This window comes from Poecilia mexicana, unplaced genomic scaffold (assembly GCF_051168715.1).
Source record: "Poecilia mexicana isolate PSO_F unplaced genomic scaffold, ASM5116871v1 scaffold_2, whole genome shotgun sequence".
NCBI lineage: Eukaryota > Metazoa > Chordata > Actinopteri > Cyprinodontiformes > Poeciliidae > Poecilia > Poecilia mexicana.
The window spans coordinates 50,292,999-50,317,404 of NW_028263371.1; the positions used below are offsets into that span (position 1 = coordinate 50,292,999).

At 35.9% G+C, this 24,406-nt stretch overlaps 1 protein-coding gene across 3 annotated transcripts in view; it reads left to right on the forward strand.

Moving 5' to 3' along the window:
* Positions 1-24,406, forward strand: part of LOC106919069 (partitioning defective 3 homolog B-like) — a 218,251-nt gene that overhangs the window by 185,693 nt on the left and 8,152 nt on the right. For all 3 annotated transcript variants that reach the window (XM_088002255.1, XM_088002260.1, XM_088002257.1), the window contains exon 23: positions 10,148-10,224. In XM_088002255.1, the coding sequence (XP_087858381.1) occupies positions 10,148-10,224 (77 nt within the window). The remainder of the gene's footprint in view (positions 1-10,147; positions 10,225-24,406) is intronic.

The window sequence follows — 24,406 nt, forward strand, 5'->3', positions numbered from 1 at the left end:
TTCAGGATATGCCCCCTTGGAATTAAAAAACACACTTCTCAGGTTTCCCAAAAAAGTATCACTTTACGGTTTTTCATACATCTGTTTTACACACTCGCATACAGAAGATTCAAAACATTTTTTAGTTTCCATAGTTTTATGACAGAGTATTTTTTTTAACCGTTTGATCAAAATTGTGACAAAACAGCATGAGCAGGACAGGAGTTGACAGTAAATTAGATCTCAATGTTATTTATACAACATAGTAGAAAGCCATGTTCTTTTGGAAGATAATCAGTAAAAAAAAATTGAAGAGGTCTTATTTTTGAGAAATGTGGGTTTTGTAAATTATATGAAATATTTTATTAGGTCTTTTCACAATTTGAGACCCGTAGAACCTTTTTAGGAACCTTTTCATATGCAGTATCAGTATTATCAAAATCTTTTGATATTTGAAGTGTCTCAAGTTGGACATTTTTGAAACATGTCAGATAATGTATTCAGGTGCTACAAATTTGTATTTCAGAAACCTAAGCAGCACCTGATAGATAATCTTAAAATCTATAGCTATAGTTGAGAGAAAATTATTAATATAAATATTAGGAAACCTTTAAGATCCTTAAAAGTACTTTGGATGAATGTTCAGTGTTTATCCTTCGTAGTTCAGCAAAAGTGATTGCTGAAAGCTTGGGATGCCATCAAACAAATGGCTTTCAAATCCCACTTAACAGAAGCTGATTTAATTTGATTACTGGTTGTATTTTCTGATCTGTATGTGAACACACACAGAAATTTATTAGCCATGCTTCCATTTACTTACACACGTCCAGTAAATGAACGGGATATGCTTTGCATTAAATAGTATTAATGGCGCTATTCACTGGGGACGCTCTAAGCTGCATGCTTTGGGGAAAATTGACCTGCTGTGGTCTTAATTGTACTAGAGGCTCAACACCGCCGTGACATTTAACTGTGCTCCAGTGCTAATTCTTAGCGTTTTATTCTAGTGCTTTGCTGACATTTCAGTAGGAGGCGGCTTTGCAGGAAAGATGATTGGTGATTCTTTGGCACTTTGAATAAATAAGCACATTTGTTCCCATTGTTTGAGTCTTTCAGTGTCTTTCTCCGCCTTGCATACAGTATTGAGAGAGTTTGGTTCATAGTAAGATGGGGAAAAAGGCATAACATGATGGACTGGCTTTCACTGCAGTATAAATCTTGCAAAGAAGCATTTAGATAACTTTATCAATCAGAAACTACAAGTTTTTGATTGTTTGTTTACTGTGCACATTAGGTAACATTGATTTCCAAATAATACATACCTAATTAATGAATCTTTCAACAGTTTCTTCTTTACCCAACTAGGACCAATCTACTAATCTTTCTATTGAGTACAAAATAAACAAGCATATTTTCAAAAATATTCTTTATATGCCTGAGACATACTGCTTTAGGTTTAAAATTACATAAACTGATGGTCTTTAAAAAAAAAAGCCTCTTCCTTATCAACATAAGCAAGGGTCTACTTGTTAAGACTGCAGATGGTGGAGTGACTCTCACCCGTTTGGTCAAAACAGATTCATTAGAAGACTGATGAACTATGGAAAGAGCTAATTTGAATAGCTGTTAGCGTGTGCATAGGTGAACTTGTGTGTGAATGTGAATAAGCATGTTCTTGTAAGGGCACTTGTCGAGTCTCTTTGCTTTAGTGCTACTTTGTTAAGAGGCTGAAGTAATTAGCTGAGAAAATGGAGGGCTTTTCACCAGCAACTGCAATTACTGCTTTCTGTAGCAGGATTGAATGGATAAATGGATGGAGGAAAGAGTGGTGTACTGTATTAGATGAACAGGGCAGGATAAATAAAGACTGGGTTGGCTGTGGATGGAGGACATTGGTGAATAAATGAAAACAACTGTCTGTGGATGCTTAGCATTGTGAAAGGTGTGTAAAAAGAAAACGCAAGCTCATCAAAAAAGGACAAAATTCTAAAGGCTTTGATTTTACTTTTCTTTCTACATGATCAAAAATAATAAAGCCATGCTTTACTTTTCCCATTTGGCTGTCCTGATCAGTAAAGAGTTGTCTATCACTGACCTCTTACACAGGACATGTTATTCTCTCTAGGCACCCAGTTAGACCAACAGCCTTCTGTAGTACTTTGTGTTCCTCAGGGTTCTGACTTAGAACCACTACTTTTCATCCTCTTCATCAATAATGTCGACCCTAACATTGACACTTAAAACTTCCATATTTACACAGATGAAAAGGCGATGTATTGTTCAGCACTCAACATGGCTCTCACTTTTATTGCTGCTCAATCACATTTTAAGGCTTTAAACTTGTTTTAAACACAGACAAGAAGGAAACTTTCATATTCAAAATCTCTGTGGTCTAACATTAATCTATTGTAATTATATGGCCACTTTGGGCTGCTTAATATCTTTAGGCCTACATTTATGTGAGAAGTTCAGTTGGTTATAGTATACAGCTCCATAATGACCTCTTGTTGTCAGTATGAAACGTTTTGACAAAGTTGAGAAAAAAACATCTGGAGATGTTCTTAAAATTACTTGAAAATTAAAGATATATTCTCTCTGGACATTTATAAAGGACTGTTTGGTGACTTGGACATGGAGATATCTCGCTGTAGCTGTTGCTGTTCTGCTTGATTTATTTTGACATAAATGCTAATTGTGTATGCAGGCTTTGATAATTATAACTCATCCCATGTCTGTCTTGTTCAGGACTCGATTGAATAATAGATTAAATACCACTACTTTCTTCTGCTGACATAAAGGTTTTAATAAAAGCTAGAATTAAGGAATCATATGGATTTACAGAACTGTGAACAAAGATCTCAGATTACTTCCATTCCTGTGAAATATTAAAAACTAGTTTAAAATAAGGTCATTAATCCGCATGGGTTTCAGTATGAACAAGGAGTTTTGCCCAAGACCCTAAATATGGAAAACTTGTAAAGACAATCTTGGCTTTTAAGTCTCATTACACTTTTACTTCTATTCAGTTTGCTGGAGTTTATTCTTCTTCAGCTCGTTAAAGATCCTGCCACAGCATTTAATCAGGTGGAGATTGAGAGTATTTGGACTTTAGCTTTTTTGTTCTCAATCCTTAGATTGTTTATAGACTCATTTTCAGTCAAGCTTTAGGTGCCAGATTACCTTCTATTGGACTGGAATATTTCAATACATTATGCAGAAGACATTTATCAATGACTCCAATTAGTCTAAGTCCTCTGTCTACATAAGCTCAAATATTTACCTGACGCTTGGTGCCAGGTATTTTGCTGCAGTGTGGCCAAACTTGTCTGTGACTTTGAGTTTGGATTTAACTTTCCAAAACATCACTTTTAAAGCATTGTGTCATGTTTTCTTTCTTTTGCCATTTTGTTTTTGAAAGCAGTGCCTTTTGCTTGGCAACTTTTCCAACCTTTCTGATTGCACTGCTGTGCACTTTAAGCTTTAAAATAGTAACCACATTTGCAGAGGCATCCAATCCTTCAATGTTTGGCAACTGCCTCTAATGTTTTTTTTTTCACTTATGAGTGATCTTTCATGCTCCAAACTGTTTTTCAGTGGCCTTATCAGACAGCCTGATTGATGAACGCTGAGAGTTGCCGCTCTGAAATACCTGCTGATGTCTTTTCCCCCTTGGGATTGTGTTAAACAGCAGCTGAATCCTTCACAGAGTTTGGCTAATGACCTGTTGATCGTGTTCAGTAAATGACATCCTGGTGCCCTTATACTTAGAAATGTCTCTGTAAAGATTTTTAACCCTTGGTGTCAGTCTGAGACATTAAAGATCAAGCACTTGCTGATATAAAATCATATGTATGGTATAATTAGTAAAGTGAGTGTCAAGTGTGTATTTCATAGCTCTGTAGATATTCAGTCCTTAAAAGATAACCAATGCCGTTTCTTCATTTTTATTACTATTATTATTATCTGCTAATCAAATAAAATGCCTTGGTAAACTTGTTGTTTCACTTTAAAAAGTGTGACAGAAAGTTTTTGTGGTTTTGAAATTATGACCATACAAAACTTTGTTATACAACGAAGTTCAGATTATTCATACTCCCTGATATATTTTTTAAATTTGACCATGTTTCTTCTGACTGGAAATAATACCAGCATTTTGGAGAAACTCAGCCAGAATCCAGACTTCTCTGGAAAGAGGTAAAGATTAGGGTGATGGTTTGGAGGCCTTCCTAGGAAGATACAGTAGGTTGCTGTAGGTAAATTGACAAAATTCTATTGGAGACATTCAAAAAGCTCCAATACTATTTTGTCTGTCCAATACTACTATAAGAAGTGTTAGACGGCTGTCATGCTGGTAACAATATATATAATTGTTGGCATATAATTAAAAAATGAAACTAAACTGGTGTTATTTGTACATGTCTATATTTTGAGAGATGCATGTCCCCTTTCCTATCTGAAATAAATTTATTGTTTGAAGTAAACTCATTTTAAATCTAAATCTGTCAATGATATGAATAATTGTGGGCTTAATTGTACATTATTACCAATAACCAGCTCATGCCTACAAACTGTTTGGAGAGATTTGATCAAAACATTGCTACTTTTACTTCCTGTACAGTAAGGATAGACTTTAACTGATTGTTTCTGTAGTTTAGTATAAAGCTGGATGTTTTGTCAATTTACAGGTATATCTATCTCCTGTTAAAGCCCTTTATGGACATTAATGTTTTCAAATGTATTGTGCAATATGAAAAATACTGTACTGAAAAGAGAAATGTTTGATTACGTGTCTGTAATTACCAAGGGAATAACCATTTTGTGTCATTTGAGATCATTTGTAGTTCAGCGGTGTACCCTTGTCTGTCTTAAAATTACATATTGTAGTTTATTAGACTGATGTGACCTTTTCCTTTCTACACCAATACGCATGCCAATAGTTATTGAATGTGCAAAAGCAAAGGCATTAAATACATGACAAAGGACATGGCACATGCACAAAGCAACAGTAAGGTAGCGGTGTTTAATTAAGTCAGCCCAAAGTTCTGGCAGAGCAGAAAGATGTGACTGATAAATAAAGATTAGACCAAGGCAGCCCTTATTCATTGATCTCTCTGAGGTGAGAGGCAGAGCAGGGGGAAAGGACGAAGACGGGTAAAAATCTTTTTTGATTTACAGAAGGAGAAAAGGACAATGGATTTAAAAGATCGGTATCTAAAAGTGAGATGCAGATGTGGTTGAAATGATTTAAGTTAAATTTGATAGACGGATACACGTTAACAGGATTGTAACTGCTCCGATAAGACTGGTTGAGTTAAGATTATTCTGTTGTGTTCCCAACACTGGTCCTAATTTACAGTTCATCACATGTGGGTGGCATTTTGTTTTATTCCTTAGTTTATACATTTTGAGTAAAGGGTTTTATGCAGCCATCATGGGCATGAATGTGAAATTAATTTGGGTCTTGTAATACTTTATTCGACCCTTTATTTTTACTTTTTTTTCCAATTTGTATTACTAGGCAACAAATTCATTGAGTTTGGAACAAAATAATTTCCAGTATGTTTGAGTTTATTTTGGCCAATCTTTTCACCAAATTCAAATCTACAGGCTCAGATACCACAGTTCTTTATGGTTTTTGGTGTTTTGAAATTGAGCAGTTTCAAAAACCTCTGGATTGTTGAGTCACAATCGACAGGAGCTGCACCGTTACCTAGCAACCTCAGCCGAGTCCAGCACATCACCTAACAACCCAAGCTAAGCTCCAGTGTTTGGTCAGCTGGTTTTACGGCTGTATGGTATGCCTAATTTATACAACCTTATGCGAAAGACATTTGTTTTGACTTCCTGCTTCCACAGCTCTTTTTGGTTGTCTTCATAGTTCAGTAAAGTAGTTTTCCTAAGCCAGGGGACTGCTGAGTAAAGTCTGCTGGGCTCCTTTCTTCATTTTGAGACGGGAGAGGAGTTTGAGTAAGAAGCAGGAGGAAGGATAGAGATTTTAAATAAGTTGAGTTGAAGGAAGCGATTTCACAGCACTCCTAAGAACCCTTTATTTAGCTGGAGCGAGGTTGGTTAATGAAGAGACATGATTAAGTCTGCTCTGGGAGAGGTGTAAGCACAGACGGTTGGGGAGATGAAGAAGAAAACAATAAAGGGGTGCCAGAAACAGAATCACAAAGAAAAGAAAGACTCAGTTCAGAGTTTGGACAAAGTACTCTAATTTATGCTGTATATGTCTGCAAAATGCTCTGTGCCCATCTAAGGTTCTTTGATACATCCTTGAAACAGCTCAAGTGAAAGGGACTGGACTCTGGATCTTTCATGTCTGTGTTTCATTGTATCTGTGGGAAAAAAAAGGGAGAGAGAGAGAGAGAAACAGTAGGAGTGTGTGTCAGTGCTGAAAGTGATGGGTGGTGTATTTTATGGGTAAATTGAAGGGTGTGTTAAAAGGAGAGAGATGAGCCCCTCTTACAGTGTGTGTGCCTGTGTGTAAAAGTGTGTGTGCGTGCTCTCCCTCAGCATCAGTCTCTTCTGCTTGATTTCTGTGCTCTCCTCCCTGCCTCTCCTCTGCTCACTATGCCGTGAAATGGTTTTTCACTAGACCATTACCCCTACCAGGGCACTACTGTGCTGCCACAGGACTCTGTGAGTGAAAGAGAGTGTGTTAAGGTGTGTGTGTGTTTGCCTGGAGAGAGGGAATGATGTGTGTTTGTGTAGCTGCACTTGAAACAGAAAGATTATGATTTTGTTTTTTGTTTTTTTTTTCAATCTGTGGTAAAGATGAGTTGTGTACAGCTACCAGTACGTAGCCGCGTGTGTGTCTGGCTTCATGTGATGGGAAAGGTGTGTTCCTTTGTACAGTGCCTTGAATGTTTTCATATTTTTAGTCAAACACAGAGTAGGACCGAGAATACATGATTCTCTTTTTGTAAATACATATCTTAAAAGTGTGGCATGCTTTTATATTTGTCCCCTTTTGCACTCATATCGTTTAATAGTCTTGTTGCAGATGTCATCTAGTTAGAAAGTGGACCTGACCTGTGTTTGTACTTTAATCTCTTTTGAGTTATAAAACAACATCCTTACCCTTAAAAATTTTACTTTTTCTTGTTTAATCTGTCATAGTAATATGCTAATCATAGAAGCAGCCAAAACATCACTTGTTATGTTAGTCTAGACCTTAAATTGGTTTAGTGACAGAGAAAAGACAAGACTTGCAAAATTAATGTAAACATTTGTATCGACTCTTGGGGGCTGAATGCAAATTCACTCAACTCTTTTAACATTTGTATTTGTGAAAAAGTTAGAAAGTCGTATCATTTTTCTCCTGCTATGCTGTACTTTGTGTTGGTTCATTACTTAAAATCCAAATAAACTACACTGAGGTTTTAATATGACAAAATGTGAAAAAGTTTAAGCTGTGTTTATACTTTGAGAAAGCGCTGCATCTCTGTTGTTAGTGTTGACTTGTGCTTTATTTTCTACAAAAAGAACTACGATACTGAACATCTTCAAAATGTAATGATTCCACTTCACTGTCAGTGAGTGAAACATATTGTTGAAAGAGGGATTTTCTTTATGCTGTGAAATGTCATTTAGCCTAACCTGAACTTTCCTTTCCAGACTTTTTCTATCTGTCTTTTTAGTCAGATTTTTTAAATATAATTTTTTTAACTGAATAATGAATTTAGCTTCACTTTCTTTCTCACATTCACCTGTGTTCAACCTACAAATGAATTCATAAACCCACATCTGCTGGTCATTTCTACTATGTAATTTATTTGCTGGGTTTTACATTTGTGAGAACCTTTTGTATCGACGTGTTCAACTGATGGGTGTTTTCCAGAGGTCAACTAGTTTCTGTTAAAAATATCTTTTTCACATCACGTTTTGTTGTATTTTTCATTTATTTTCTGCTTTTGCTTCACCAACTCATCGTTTCTCGCAGCCTCCACCGCATGATGCAACTCATTCATCCGCTCATCTCTCCCCATCTCGAGTTCCCCCTTTAACATCTTGTTTAAATTGTGCCGTTAATATCTTTTCCACCTCCCCACTCTGCCGCCCTTGTCTTCACCTCATTCTCTCTCTTGTTTTATAAGTCACCTCTCGTCTCCTTCCTCTCCCTTTGCCCCTCCTCAACAACTTCATAATTTCCCTCCTCCTCTGTAAGTCATTTTACTCTGGTCTCATTCGCTCCAGCTCTCTTTCCTCCGTTCTTCTCCATTTAATGCCTTTTCATTCCTTAGCGCCGAACCTCTATTCGCTCTTAATATCCCGCAGTTTCTTTACCTGAGATATTGAAGCTATAAAGACAGGTGTTCAAAAGAAAGCAGGACCAGCAAATCTGATTTATATGCCTCCTGGCGTCGTTCCCCTGAATACAGATAGAAGAGGAAAGGCAAAGAGGGAGAGCAAATAGCTGTGCTCTTTGATATCAAAATCTCAGCATGTTGTGAAGGAAAAAGCAGTGAGTTTTCTTCGATACCTCCAGTTTTTTTTTTGCCTCCAATACAACTCATCTCATATCGTATAGTTTTTAATTTATTTCCCTCTGTCCGTCTTTCTGGAGCTGGGATTACAGTTCTAACCTCAAACCTTAATGGATTTTGTGTGATCAACACAAAGTAAATTATAATTGAAATGTAAATATAGTAGAACATTGTTTTCAATAGTTTTCAATTTGAAATGTGTGGCATGCTCATGTATATTTACCCCTTGACTCTGATGCACCTAAATGCAATCCGAGCAACTATGTTTTTTTCAGTAATCTATGTTGATATGACTTTGTGTCATTATAAATCCAACTGTGAAGGTTTGTGAGAAAACATTGGTGAGCTTAGCGCATCATGAATATCAAAGAACATGATAGGTCAGGAAGAAAGCTGTGAAAAAGCTCTGAATAGTTCTCAGAGAACGTTTCACTCTGGAAACCAGAGGTGGGTGATATGGTGATATTGTGGGTGATACAATATGAACCGTTTTGGGAGCTTGAAACGACATTAATTGGACTTTATCGGGACAACAATAAATTCAGATCTATTGTGATCAGAAATTTATCGCGATAAATGCTAAACGATACAATCATTGCCCATTTCTACTGGAAACCAAACAACACCTAAATATAGGTCACATGCCAGTACAGCAATAGTCAGAGAAGCAGCCCAGAGGCCACAGGGAAGTAACTCTAGAAGAGCTGCAGAGATCCACAGCTCAGACGGGAAGATTAGTCAATCAGTGATAAGAATAGCAGCGTTAAAATAAACTGTTACATTTTTCTTTAATGAGTAATCTAACCAATTACTTTTTCTATTGTTACATTACTGTTACCATTTCTGACAGTAAATGTGACACGGGGTGGAAATGAAGTCCAACTTGGAAATTTTACACAATCTTAATCATATAAACTTTGGGTGAAAACAATGTTTTACTGTGACAAATGTGAAATTAAAATGCATTTAATGAGCACCAAAACCATTTTTTTTGTGTGTATGGCTGTGTGTGTTTGCCCAGATAAAGTATGTTGATGTTTTGGTCTTTAGTCGACTTCAATTGAAAGCTGAGCGAAGCTGGAATCTCCCCGCTGAATAGACCGGAATATTCTCAGAGGGAAATATTGTGCTTCAATAAAGAGAGAGAGAGAGAGAGTAAAAAAAAACAGGAATATGTGAAGAAGGAGAAAACAAGATGATGAGGGTTAAAGTGAGAACCAGTGAGAAGAGGAGGTAGGACAGATTGAACTGTCAGCAGTTTGGATTAATCTCTGCTCTTTTTCTTTCAGTATGGAGATGAGGTGCAGTTCTCTTCATGTGAAACTGTGTGTGTGTGTGTGTGTTTGTAAAAGAGAGAGAGAGACATAATATTTTGAAGTAACCTAATCTTGGATGGAGGCCCTTCCTACCCCCACCCCAACAAACCTCAGAAGTCCTAAATCCCTAAAAACGAGCTTTTTTTGGTCCTAAATTACCAGAGTACCACAAACACCCAAACATCAAGAAAATGAGGGGCTCATGGCTGTGCATCCCACATGCTTCCACTTCCAGCTTTAAAGTTTCTTCCTCCTTTAATATAGAGTTTAATACAAGATTCTGTTCTAGTAAAATGCCAAAACTTTAGGTATCTACTGCTCCTGTTCCTACTGCTCCAAACTAATGTTTATTTTGTCCACCAGATACCAGGCAGAGGCACTGATCCCCGTCTGACTCCACGATACGAAGAGGTGGAACGCCAGTATGCCTCCTTACCAAGGTACAACTGTCTCCCTCCATCTGTGAGAAACTCCAAATCCTTTCTGTTTATTTTTCTTCCTCTAATTAAATCTTTGTTTACAACTTTTCTTCCTAAATTTCCCACACACCGGAACCCGTCATACCTCCACCACTGCGGCCTCCTCTACCATTTTCAAACCTGTTGAATGTCTTTTTTAATTGTTTTGTCTTGGCCACTAAATGAGCTCAATCCTAGCTTACTGAGTTGTAGAAAACAATGAGCCATTTGTAGCTTTTAGTCATTAATCTAATAGTTGTGGTCAGCAGTAATAAGAGGTGGAAGATATGATGACGTAATGTGTGAACATGATGATGATCTGCAACAGCAAAGACATGATATAGTCTATAAAGTTACTTTTGCTACTTTATGCTTTTGCACAGACAACTAACTTTTATTTTCTTGTTTTCTTGACCTTCATTTTATAGATTTGATGCCTGTCTTTTAAATCAATTTTTGTTATTTATACTTTTTTTTCAGTTTGAGATAAAAATTAATACGCTTTTGAAGTTTGATTACAAACGTCCCCTTTGATTTTAGATACCAATTGTACAAAAGGGTACAAATCGATAGAAGTCTATTGAAAGATCTTGTTTGGCCTAAATTCTATATTATCTTTTTACGGTCTGTTTTTATAAATGAAAACTAGTTTTAAACTTTTTTTATCTACCTTTTCTTTCTATTTTCTTCTTTTGTATTCAAAACTGCATGCCAACAGTTTCATGATGAAAACAGTCTCACATGACCATACAAAAAGCCTTCAGTCGCTCGTGAGCATTTTTTTTCTCCCAATTTGCTCCTTTTTTCCATCTTTCTCAAAGCTACAATTTTCATTTTTTTTTTCTACGACTCTTTTCTTGTTTGTTGCTCCTCACCCAACGTGATACCTTACTTTGCTGCACATTTCCTTTTTTTACCTTACTAAAGGCAGATGCAGTAATGCATTTAAACAACTCCTTAGACTTACTGTATCCAAAGCATGTTGCAAGCAGGGGAAAAATGAACTTGAACAGAAAGAATAATGCTGCTTCTAGCTTCTTTTCACTTTGTTGTACTTTCTGGTAACTACCAACACCTCTGCAGACTAACAGATGTTAGTCGTCGTTTGTGTCTGTCAGTAAGAGTGAGTTGGCAAGTTGAGCTGAAGAACAGAACTTTAGAACATTAAAAAGTTTATTGCCAAGTTCCCAACCCTGTTAAAATAGTGAGGGATGGGTATTTCACACCTCTTTTGTCAGTGTTTGTGTCTCTGTGCGTGCATGCGTGTGTGTGTGAGTCCAAGATAAAGCGGGAGGGTGTTTCTGCATGGGTGATGGCTTTGGCAGATGGGGGTGGGAGCAGTGATGATAGTTTTGAGGTCTGGCTTTGGTATCTGAAAAGCCTCGGGAAATTGGACACATTTGCACACGCTGGCATACTTTAGAGGTCCTGCATTTCTGTTTCCACTTAGAAACTTGGGCTACTATTTCTACACACTCAGCCAAATCCGCACGGATGTCTGATCATACATTATGATGCAGAAATGACTAAAGAGAGACCTTGCCCATGACTATATGCTAAATAATTAATTTAAAAGAAAAAAATGTCTTGAAATTGGTTCGACACTTAAAACAGAAAACGGTCTCATGGCGTCTTTGCTGCCAAGTCACAGATGCCAGGCGCTTTTTGCAAGCGTTGCACTTTTATGTCTTTCTCCACAATGACCACACTGCCATAAAAGCAGTAACTAATTATTTAATCCAATATGTATATACACAATGTTGCAACTGCATAAAAACCAGTGGTGGATGATACAGACTTAAAATTTTATTGCGATAATTTTGTAGTACTGTTGTGATAACACTAAAAAACTATGTATTACTTATTCTTTAGATAACTGTTTGGACATAGTTTTATTCCACAGAATTCATGTATATGAATTCTGAAAATGCCTTTTTCAGGACAATATTCACATAAACACGTCTGATTTATATTGCAAAGCTGCACATAATCATGTTTTTGAATTTACAGACATTTAATGAGGATCTCTTGGAAAAATAACATTTCACTCAGTTTTTCTGAATGATAAATCAAAATTCTTATCATGACAAGCATTTTCTTTTACCATAAATGATAAACGATATGATAAATGTTCACCCCTAATAAAAACATCATGAAGATTAAGGAACACACCAGACAGTCCTGGAATAACAGCAGCTTTAAGAGGTTTGTTGTGAACACGGAATAATGAATAGAGTGATGCTCTTCATTCGGGAAGTTCTTGGAACACTGTGAGGAAGAAGATTAGCAGGGTGGATCATAAATGTGAATACTGTTAGGAGATGAGTGCAGAGGCTGTAGGATGATGAATGGCAGGAATAACTGAGCAAAGTCCAAGGAGAGCGTTGGAGAGCGGACAGGTTTGGTTTGGAGGATGGTGGGGGAGAGGAGCATTGGAGTTATTAAGGATTTGTGGCCAGACATAAAGTTTATGCTTACAGACACTCTACATTCTGTATGAGTGAAATAATTAGACAAAACTGATAAAGGCATATCCTAATAAAAGTTTCTGTTTTTCTCTGTTAGTTAACACATGAATTATTCCATGGTCCAAAATAGGCACAAAGTAAGTCATGTCTTGTAACGACATCCAGGGTGTTGACCTCATAAAAATATATTATTTTTCCACCTGACTACAGTAGAAATAGCTGGAAGGTTATGTGTATCTAGCGTCTGCATGTCTACCTGTATATTAAGCCACGTTCCACAGTTTCTGTTTTGAGCGTTTCTATGGATGGTACATAAATAATTTTTGGGTTACTTAATCAGTTACTGCGCTTTTGACTCAACATCAGTTAAATTCAGTATGGAATACATAAACTGAGTTGGTGTGAATTTATCTGTGTGTGTGTGTGTGTGTGTGTGTGTGTGTGTGTGTGTGTGTGTGTGTGTGTGTGTGTGTGTGTGTGTGTGTGTGTGTGTGTGTATTGGAGACAAGGTTTTGATGGCTCTAAAATTAAAACATGACCCTGCTGTGGATGAAGTTTCCCTGCCTAAAGCGCCACCGCTTCACCACATAAACTGTCAGCAAATGTCACTGCTTGAAATAGATAGGTGGTCTGTTTCAGGGTAAACTGAATATTTTTTCTGCCTCATAAAATTTGTTCACTGTTTTATTACTGAATTCACATTCAGAAACACACAAAAGTCAACTCTGTCTCATAGTGTTTTTAAGATTAATGCATTAATATGTTCAAAAACATGTTTGAGTAAAACAACCAAATTGGTTAGTGCTAAAATTAAAAAGATGAATCAGTAAAATGTTACTACAGAATATATTTTATTATAAAAAGTAGTTTCTCAATACCTCACTATTGATGATTTAACAAATTTAAATAATGAGTGGCATTAGTTTATCACTAATAATTCTTGCAAAAATTTCCTTACTTCAAGTTGAACATATCCTCCCCATGCATCCCACAAACATCAAAACTGAATATGGATTTAAATAGGTGAAAATATTATGTGATTGTTTTTTGTTTTGTCTTGTTTTTTCCCCTCTCATTGGTGTTTCTGTCTTATTAAATCATGCACAGAGTGCTGCAGAATTTCTGATTCTTCTTCTGTTTGTAATTAGAAAGATGTGATTGGACATTGAGCAAAACAATTAACTCAAAACATTAGTTTAAAAAGCTAAAACACAGTTAGTGGTGAGTGTAATGACATTCCCAAATAAGACATTTGTCCCGAACACTGACCAAATGTATGTAAACTTATAAATTCAAGGAAAGTCACAGAAATAAAATTCTTAAAGTTGTTTTCTGGTGTTTAGCATATGCCAGAAAAGAGAAAACTGGCCAGAAGCAAATAATTTTGGTAATTAAGCTAAAACAAGAAAATTTCGACCTGAATTAACTTCACACAGTGAGTCTTTTCAATCAGTGTATATAAGTGTCTGGTTTCAACTGCAGATTCTGTCTTTCTGAAATGAAGTCAGGTTGTCCAGATTTCTATGGAAGCATGGCCCAAAGGGGCAACGCACAGAGTACAGCACACAAAAATAAATCTGAACTATTAATTACGGCTGAAGCAGTCAATATCTGTTCTTCGCCCACTGCTGCACTGTTCTACTCCCAGAAGCTTGTCCTGCACTGCTCAAATTTCCAGTGCTTTGACTTTTAAGGGAAAAAAAATCTAAACCACAATTCAAATATTTTGCTTCATGTTGCTTGAACAGCAAAGCACTTCATCTCCGTTTCAACCATGTAGCTACTCCTCCATAAAAATCCCCCTCCTCATAATACAGATGTCACTAATCTCCATAAAAACCATAAAGAAACCTGCACCAAATATGTTACTTATTCAATAATAAACCTTATTTTTCTGAGGAACTGTGAATATTTGTTTGTCACTCCCTATACATTGGTTAAATAGCTGTTCAGGATTAACTATAAAATTGCATTCTTTTATTTAAAGTTCTAAAGAAAAATGTCATATTTGCTATTTGTTTTTTTAGTTTTGTTTTATTTATAATAAAAATGTACGGAAGAGGATTTTTTGTCACCTTCATAAAAATATGAAGGTGACAAAAAAATGCAACAGCCTATTCAAAGCTGCTGGGAAATCAAAGATAATCTTGCAGATTGTAGTGCAACCAGTCTGCAAAGATTGAACTAATGAGAAAGAAAACCATTATTTAAACTTCGGGAACTTTGTATGTGTTTCAATGAATGTACATTTGTTTGAAATAACCTCATTGACCAGGCATGGACATGTCCGTGTTGATAATGAGCATCAGAATCTGAGTATGTGTGTGTGCGTGTGTGTGTGTGCGTGCGTGTGTGTGCGTGTGTGCGTGTGTGTGTGTGTGTGTGTGTGTGTGCCTGCACTGTTTCATTTCAATTATTCTGGGGTCAGTAGATGGCTATCACAGTTTGTGTATGGCTAACATTAGCAGGTTATGCCCCATGTGTGCCTCATTCATGACCCATTTGCACATTCTTTCTCTGTGTGTGTTGAACACACACACTCATTATTGTTTTCATTGCATAGCAATGCAGAGAGAAAGGGGGGAACAAAGCGACATAAACAGACAAAGGTCAGGAGTTGACAGATTTCACAACAGGCAGACTTTAACTATTTAAAGGTGCACTCATAAAAATATTGACTGAAGATTTCATCAAGAAAGAAACAATGAAGGATAGAAGAGGAATCAGCTCACACGTTTTCAGTCTGCAAAGTGAAATCTGTCCTCAAGGGCTTTTTCTGTTGGTTGCATTTTTTCTTGTAATAACATGTCAATTTCCATTAAAAGGTTTGATGACCTGATCACTAGAAGGCCAAGAGACATTCAAAAGAAACATGTAAAAAAAGAGTGAAAGGGAAAATTACACACAAGACATCCAAGTAGGTAGAGAGAGCAGTCTCCAGCTTTTCTCTTATTTCATAAGTTTTTAAATTGTATTGTTTTATTTTGTCATTTTTTTTGTCTCCTTATAATTGTTCAGCACTTTTAAAGCGCATTATAAAAGAAGTTATTATTAAATTAGTTTGATACTGAAGATTTATCCAGTAAAGATGAAGGCGTCAGAAGAAATGTTCTATGGAAGTCGTAATGTAGAGATTTAACAAACTAGCACTCTATCGGGAGATTTAAAAGTGCTCTATCACATGCCCAATCTCCCTGTAATTCTCCACAGTGACAAATCACCACCTGTGACAAAGCCTGCAATTTGCAACACATTAAAAATGAATGAAATTTCTGCTCTACTTCTGACTAGCATCGTTGCTCTGAGGTGTACAGAAGTGCCACAGATCATCATTTTGCCACCAAAATAGTCCACGTTATATTCATGAACCATGCAGGTGTTGTTCAAATCGAACTTTTTCTTGACATAATCAATAAATCTTTTACTCACAAAGATTGAACTGTATTACAGTAATGTAGCTGTCATAACCATCATCCTCCATGTAAGCAAACATGGAGAAGATCATTTGGAGAGAGCTCTTACAAATTTAGCATGGTCTAGACTGGCAAGGGAAACACAAAAAGCAAAAGAAAACATGTTATTGCTCAAGATATATCTTCAGACCCTATTGTTAAAGATGGTACAACTGGTGTATGTATATGTTCTCTTAAAAATAAATAATTATTTGTTTTCAGTTAGTGCTTTAAAATTACTTATCCACTTTAATAAAATATAAGTTTGTTTCATGTTTTCAATATTTGTAGGTTTTCTCCCTCTAAAATATTTGATTTTTCCTGTAAACTAAACTGACTAAACTTCAGCTGAAGTCATTATCATTCCATGTAGATATATATCAATAATAGTATTTAGCAGCTCAAGATACATTCCTGATCCAATTTGATTAGGAAGACATCCTTTTTCAATTTGCTCTGGTTATAGTTTTTTATTAGATTAAAAGACCCAGTCAGAATTGTCTTCTAGGGGTCTGGAGAAACTGTCACTTCCTTATTATAATTTTAATTCAGGCTTTTTTTAATTGCTGCAGCTGTTTTCTCTGAGTCTTCTGTTTCACACGACACCAATTTCTGCCCATCTCCTTCACATCGGTCCTTTTCTTTCCTTTTGCTCTCTATGCCTCTTAACGTCTCATTTTCATTCTTGCTGAACTTGGGGTGAAAAGGACATTTTCGAATCATTTCGGCCTGCCAATAGAGAGAAATGAAATGAGAAAGTCTCTTGCTCTCTTGAGAAGACCTCCCATCCAGGCCTGAGAGTTTCCCAGACCACTTTACCACTGCTGCACAATCCAACCCATTGTTAGGTTGTTTTTCCGTGTTTCTCTGGAATCATTGAGACCCTGATTGTTAGTTATCCAAGGGATCCATAGAATTATTCCTCGCAGTATTTTTCTTATTTGCATGTTGAAGTATGACAATAGACAAGGGAGTTGATTGGTATGAAGTTCTCTAAACAAATGCTGAACCTCTCCAGGGGAAATCTTTGCTTCAGAGAAAGTTACATCTTATACGAGGAATGGGAATAGCTTTTCTCAGTTGGTTCACACTGTAATGTGTTTCTTTTTTTGAGAGCGTAAAACAGCTCTTTCCGTTTAAACCATAAGCATGTACAAGACAGAATAATTGTAAAGCATAAAAAAGAATAAAAGTTAAGTATTTTTCAGGCTATGTGCAGGAGAAGAAAACATATTTTGGAAAATGTTTAGTTTTTAAACTCAGTTCTACAAGATAATGATCTACAATCTTGAGAAAAAATTACAAGTGATTTGTAATTTTTGTGAAGGTGCATAATCAGAATGATGTGTTAGTTCTTTTTTTTAAACCTTGAGTTCAGTATGTTAGTCAACAGTATCTTGATTTATGAGTTACTTATATATTGACCTGTATAACATCAATATGCAAATGAGAGATGAAAAAATAATAATGTAAACCTAATAAAGTTTTAAAAAATGTACCCTATAAGTGCAGATCATGTTCAGAGTTTATCATTTTTGTAACAAGCTGGACATTAGATTATTTCTCATGTCTTTGTTGCTTTTGTATTTAGAATTGTTCATGCTTTCATTTAGATTGTTATTGTAGAAGTCAAGTGTTGCTTTAGTAGTTAAAAAGCTATTTAAAATGATGCTTTGTTATTTCCTTTGTCTACAACAGTAAAATAATTCCAGGGTTATTCTTGTCTCACTCCCTCTCAGGAGCTACTGCTTAAAAAAATAGAGGGTAAAATAAAACTATATTAAATGATATACAATTAGATCTATACAAACTTGTGTAATAATACTTAGAAACAATTTTTTTCCCCTGTATTCTTTGGTTACTGTCAACCTTGATCAAAGTGTCCTATGAATACATGGCCGGGACTAAAAGCAGATTAAACACTTGCATGTCTCTAAACCCAGATGTTTTCCCTGTTCTTTTAGTCTTTGCTTTCCGCTCTGTTCAATTGCAGAGGTTAAAGTCTATATCAGTTGACAACTATATAGCACAGCTCTGGACAGCTTTCCCACCACCATCCTCCATTTTTTCTGGTATTGACCCCATCATGTTCTTGATGGTCTGCTCGCTTTCTCGTGTTCACTCATTTTGGTCAGAGCTTTGATCTGATCATAGTCTCTAAAATGTTGGGTTACAGCCCATAATGTGTTGCAGGACCAGCAGGTGTGCATGACTAGTGGGTATGATATGCTAGGACCCTGGGGTGAGGGAGGAAACACTTTTTTAAGGGTCCCAGGTGGAAAGTGTTTAACGGCGTTTTAGTGGATTTGGAGCTGGACTGATGTTACGTGATACTTTGCTCCTGGGTAATGAAGGTTGACATAGTTGGAAAATTGGCACAGCAAATATCCATTGTGGTGAAGTAAGTCTACAGATAATGGTATTTGGCAATAAGATCATAAAATATTAAATCACCCTTATCGTAAAGGTCAGAGAATGTGATTTCTTTATCATATTGTCAGTATAGAAAGTAGTTTGACTCTTTTACAGAAGTTTATTAACATGTGGATATGAGCACACTCTAGTAACACACTCCTGTTTATTTATGTCTATAGAAATAGGCTGCACCTCAGACATTTCAACAGTTGCAGCTGCAAAATGCTAACATCTGGCAACAGTTTAATGACCATCTGTTGTTTCTGAGCTGCAGAAGAAATTTCCTCGTTTCAAAGCTATATTGTATAGTTAGATAATTAAATGTGTTTGAGCATGCATGTAGATAACATTTTATGCATTACAATTCATAACTTATTTTATTCATAACAATTCATAACTATCTTAGAAGCAAAAAAAAAAAGTCTTCAACACCTCCAAATTTTTGCAGTTAATAAAATGGATGAAGTACTGTTACAACTCTGCAGCAGTCGGCTTTTAAATACAAAATAAAGCAGTGGGAGTAGAAATGAAGCTTGTTAAGTTTCTCTTATAGATTAATTTTTAAAACTCCAGTTACCCTTTTGTTACATTGTGAAAAGTAATATGCTGCAATTTCTAAATGTATGACTAATACATTTCAGTAAATTATACTACGTGCCCCGATGAGGTTTGTTTGTTGGTTGGTTTAAAATTAATTTTTGACAATGATCAGTAAGCAGGTATTAAACATCTTTTCTGGCCCACATTTCTGTATTTAAAATTATTTTTATTTGGTCTTATATTCTTATCTCAGATGTTGAGTCTTCATTAGTAGTAAGCAGAAAATTATTGTAATTAGTAGAAATAAAGATTTGTGTAAATTATTGTGTTTCATTCAATATATTGGGTTACCGAAAAAAAATCTATAATTTATCGAACTTCACTATATTTATAAAAATACCTCTGTTATTATAGAGGTATTTTTGTGTGTATACAGTAGCATAATCAGTACTAAAAGCATGTTTTCTCTCAGTACATATTTACATTGACATAAAATGATGTCAGCTACTGAACTAATCCAGACATACAGATATTAGTTCTCAGATTCAGCTGTGGGTGGAACATTGGAACAACACTGAGAAGAGATATTGAACACACTTACAGAAATGTATTAAATACTTTATGCAAAAGTCTTTCTTGGTGTTGACAACTTAAAGACATCTCCTGTATGGGAACCTACAGGAGATTAAGCTACTTCAAGGTGCATACATTGTTCATGTGTGCACCTGAACAATGCATACATTTTTCAGGTGTGATTTTTCACACAAGTCTTAAAATTTTAATGATTATGGAGGTTCCTGTCTTCTAATCTCAAGTTCTTTCCAATGGTTTAGTCATTCTAGCCATTTTACTTTTTTTCTTAAACCACCTAAGATTTTTCTTGACTGTGGGTTTGGAACTGTTGTCTTCCTTGGAAATTGACATTGAATTTTTCCCCTATAACTTCATTTCATGACTAATGTGCTTTGATTTCTTTATATGTGTGGATTGCTAGGATTATTGCCAACATCTGGTGCACATTTTATGCCAATGGCCCCACTAGAAGTATTTAAACTGAGATAAATGTTGATGTGTTCAATATTTTACCTGAAGTACATTTTTCTGGCACCTAATTCTATCCATGTGAATGCCACAATCCATAACAGTGCTTATCTTTTTATCATCATTTCTTTGGCTTGTAAAATTCTCATTTCAAGTATGAACTCTTCATGTTCCTGGTTCAGAGTGTTTTACGGGTCAGAATTCAGGCTGCAATTTGTATCCTTTAGTCCCAGACAGACCAAAATGTCCCCAGCCTGAAACTATTAAGCATAAGGATCTCAAGATGTGAAATAATGATTGCTGTTTCAATAGGATATGGTGTAATTAGTATTGTATTTTACTATATCTCAGGAACCCACCAGCTATTCCACTTGTAATTGGTAATGTATGGCATTCGCATAACTGAATGTCAACCCTAATTTGAATCTTTGTTGCGTCTATGGATGGTTATGGTTCATTTTTACATGCAATTCACAGCCTTAGCTGCTCTGTAAGTGCATTTTAGATAAGTTAATATTGTTGTATGTTTTTTTGGAAACATAAATATTTTTATTGGTTCTCATTAAAAATGAATGCATGAATTTATTTGCAAATTTTAACATGTACTAAAAATCTCTACTAAAAGGAAACTGTTGCATGTTGTTTTTTTTTTTGGTTTTGTTTTGTTTTTTTATCTTCTATAGGAGTTGATTATAAGAACGTGCCCACGGTAAATGTGCAGGCTGCAGCTTCTCTGCTCAGTTTCCAAATGGCATGGCCGTATTATGATGGGATACAAAACGCCACTCCAAATCCCCATTGTTCTGCCCTCTCTGTGTTTCCGAGGCAACAGTCTCCTACCATCTGGAAGGCCCTCATCCTTCAGTTCCTCTTATTTCCCTCTAATGGGTTCTTTTCCAGCCCTGATTTTACGTTTCTTTAAGGGTTTTTTTTGTGTGTGTGTGTGTTACTGACAGCTCATATTTTACCTTTTTGGTGCTCTAATTTGAACTGTCTCTTTTTTTTACTCTCTTTATCATACATTCAAGTTTAACCACTTACTGTAGTGCACTTCTTTCATTTGCTCTTCTCCTATTTCTTCCCATTCTCTGCACATTTGCATATGCTCAGAACATTTGTTCTCATTTCTCCACAAAGCACAGCTTTAGTTTGAATTATGCATCATCAAACATTCAAAGATGGCATTTCCTGAGACCTAGTGCATAAACACTTACGTGCACAGGGGAATGTAATCAAGTTGGTTTCCTTTACCAGTAATTCCTGCATGATATACTGCTGAATTAATCCTACCTGACAGAGCTTTATTGACAAAGACAGATAGGAGCCTCTGAACGGAGTTTAGTTTCATTGAAATGTGAACAAGTAAGTACCCAGGCGTCTGCACACATGTGGACTCCTCCAAAGTAGTGCCCATTATTCTCAGCAGATGCTGACCTTCAGCATGCTCACTCTCTGGAGGGCAACACTTTGTGTTTTCCTTTTTCTTCTCTTCTCAATCACAAACCCCCTCTTCTTTGTTACTTTTTGTATTCCCCTTTTTCATTTTCATCCACTTTGTTATCTGTGTCCTTTCATTTCTATCAGTTTCAGTAGGTGTTCATATGAGGCTGAATTTCTCTTCGCTTGCAGCCACCATCTTCTTCTCTTCAGTTTTTGGACCTAAACTCCTCTATTCTTTTTGCTCTGTCTTATTCTTTGATTTTTATTTTTTATTTTACTCAAAGCGTTTTCTGTACTGCTTATCAGCTATTGCTATATTTTTGATATAATATTGTTTGTGTGATATCCACTTAGATCTTTCATGTTTTCTTGGTCAATAAGTCAAAGTAGTTGCAGTTAAAATATAATGTTGTTCCTTTGTGGAATAGGATAAACTGGGCTTTGCTTTATTTTACTTTAAATGGTAACTATATTATCATTTTTGCAACTTTTGATTTTCAGTTGTGTTTAGTCCCATGGCCGAAATTGGGAAATATTCAAAAAAGCTATCATGATCCAGCAAAAGTTACCAAAGTTTGATCATGTTCCAGACAAAACACCTCCTTTAAGGAGAAAAAGCAATGTTGTTGTTTTTTTTTTATTGTGATGAGGAAGAGGAAATCATGAGCAATTTTTAAAATCATTCACCTGGAACAGACTAGCAAGTTACCAAGAGATTTAAACCTGCTCCTTGGTGAGCTCAGTATGTCTGTACTGTATCAGTGACAAATGGCCACTTGTGAAAAATATTGTCATTCAAAAAAGTTAAATTATGTCATCATTAATGTAGATATTGTGATTTTTGCTTGGATCCAGATTCTGAATCTCACCAGAAAAGCTTTATTTGGACATCAGCAGCAATGAATGGAAGCAGATGAAAGTCTCACTTTCTGCACATAATCTATTTTACTTGTGAGGGCTTTTTGTATGGGTTTTATATGTTTATTAGGTCTAACATATTTGAATGAAAATGTTTCTTAGCAGACTCCTGCTGACCTTAATGATATGCAGAAAAGATGTTTCACCCATTTAAACTGCAAGTGTTAAAGCAGGAGCACATCTGACATATGCATCAAACTGACTGCACCACAGTTGTCAAAGCATTGAATCAACATTTTCTGAGCTAAGTTATCCTACAAATTTAAAATCAACTCATAAAACCAATTGTTGATCACATGGGTGAAGGGCTAAGTAGTTGGGGCCAAGACATTTAAATAAATTTAGTCTCTCTTCTGTTTCATTCTCTTTTCCTGCCCCCACTCAGAATCCTGCGGCCCCATTCCTTTGTCTTTGACCTGTTAGTGATCAACTTTTTGTCTGCAAGCTGCTTATTAGATTCACACACTGAAACGATAAAAGACAAAGAGGTTGAATCTTAATTTGTGAGAAATTCTTCAGTTAATAGGTCAACTTTTAAGGGTAAATTGTCCAAGTTGTGTCAAATTTCCTAATAACCTATGACTGTGCTTGACTGAAACCTCGTAGTCACTAGCAAAGATTTGAATGTTTTATCTTTGTCTTCTAATCCAGGTTGATAAGATGCTAGCTTAGCCTTTAACCTCTTCTTCTAAATGTGAGGTGGAAACCAATGGAGTGTCATGTGACTTCCATGAGGTCAAAAGTTAAGAGAGATTTTAAAACCAGGGGACAAGGAAACACACACACGGACACACACGTTCACCAATGGAAACCACACTAGCAGCTGAACCAACAGAATGCCATCTATGATAAACAAATGCACCCAGACACAGTGTGTAACCGCTTACCGATAAGTAGAAAAACAGCTTAGAGCCTCATTGGGTTTCTGGGGTGTCACGCCATGTCATTAAGGAAAACCTCGATGTTCTCACTCTGCAGTTAGAGATCCACATGCTCTGCATGTGTTTTCTCTAATTTGTACACATTGGCTTGAAAGAGCTTGAAAAAGAAGCAAGACTCCTGACTTTGGATTTAATCTCAGAATTTTGACTTAAAATAAAAAATAATAATAATAACTTTAATTGGTCAAGTAAATCTGCTCCTCCAGACAGCTTGTTTGTTCCTACCATGTGCCCATCTGCATTAAAGTCTCAGGGAAACAAGTTATAATTCTGAGATTAAATACATTTTTTCTAAGCCCTAATCATCCTTTCACTCTAATATTTTTACCTTGCAGCCTCTACTTGCAGTATATGTTATTGGGATTTTAAGTGGTAAAACAACACAAAGTTACATAATTAGAATCACAAATGAACATCTAAAGATCATGGCGTGAATTTTGGCGCAGGAACCTTTACTCTAATATCACTAATTAAAGCTATGTCAAAGGTCACCTAATTAGTAAAACAATTTTGGAATGGTTTGAGATTCTTTATCGTTTTATTTTCATGTAAAAAGTCATTTCTTACTCCTTCTCCAACATGTACAGACAAGAACTTTGACTTTTGGCAAGAATATCAGGACATTTAATCCATCCATCAGATGTAGAAACTCCATGTGTGCGTGCCAATCTGAAGTGGCGTCGTTCACTAGGTTTCCCGGATGTCAAGTGTTTCGTTGCTTTTTCATTTTGGTGAGAAGTAGAAAAGCAGGTGCTCTGCTACTTTTTAATTGTTCAAAAAACTTTTCAGACATTTTATGCAACAGGTTTCTTTTCTGGATATTTTGGGCTGTTTTTGTTATTTCTAATGTTTTTAACCCTACCTAACAATTACAAGGTGCAAATTGTATGTTAAAAACATAAAATTTCTACAATGTTCGCTCCAAGAACATTGTATAAAGCTTCTGTGC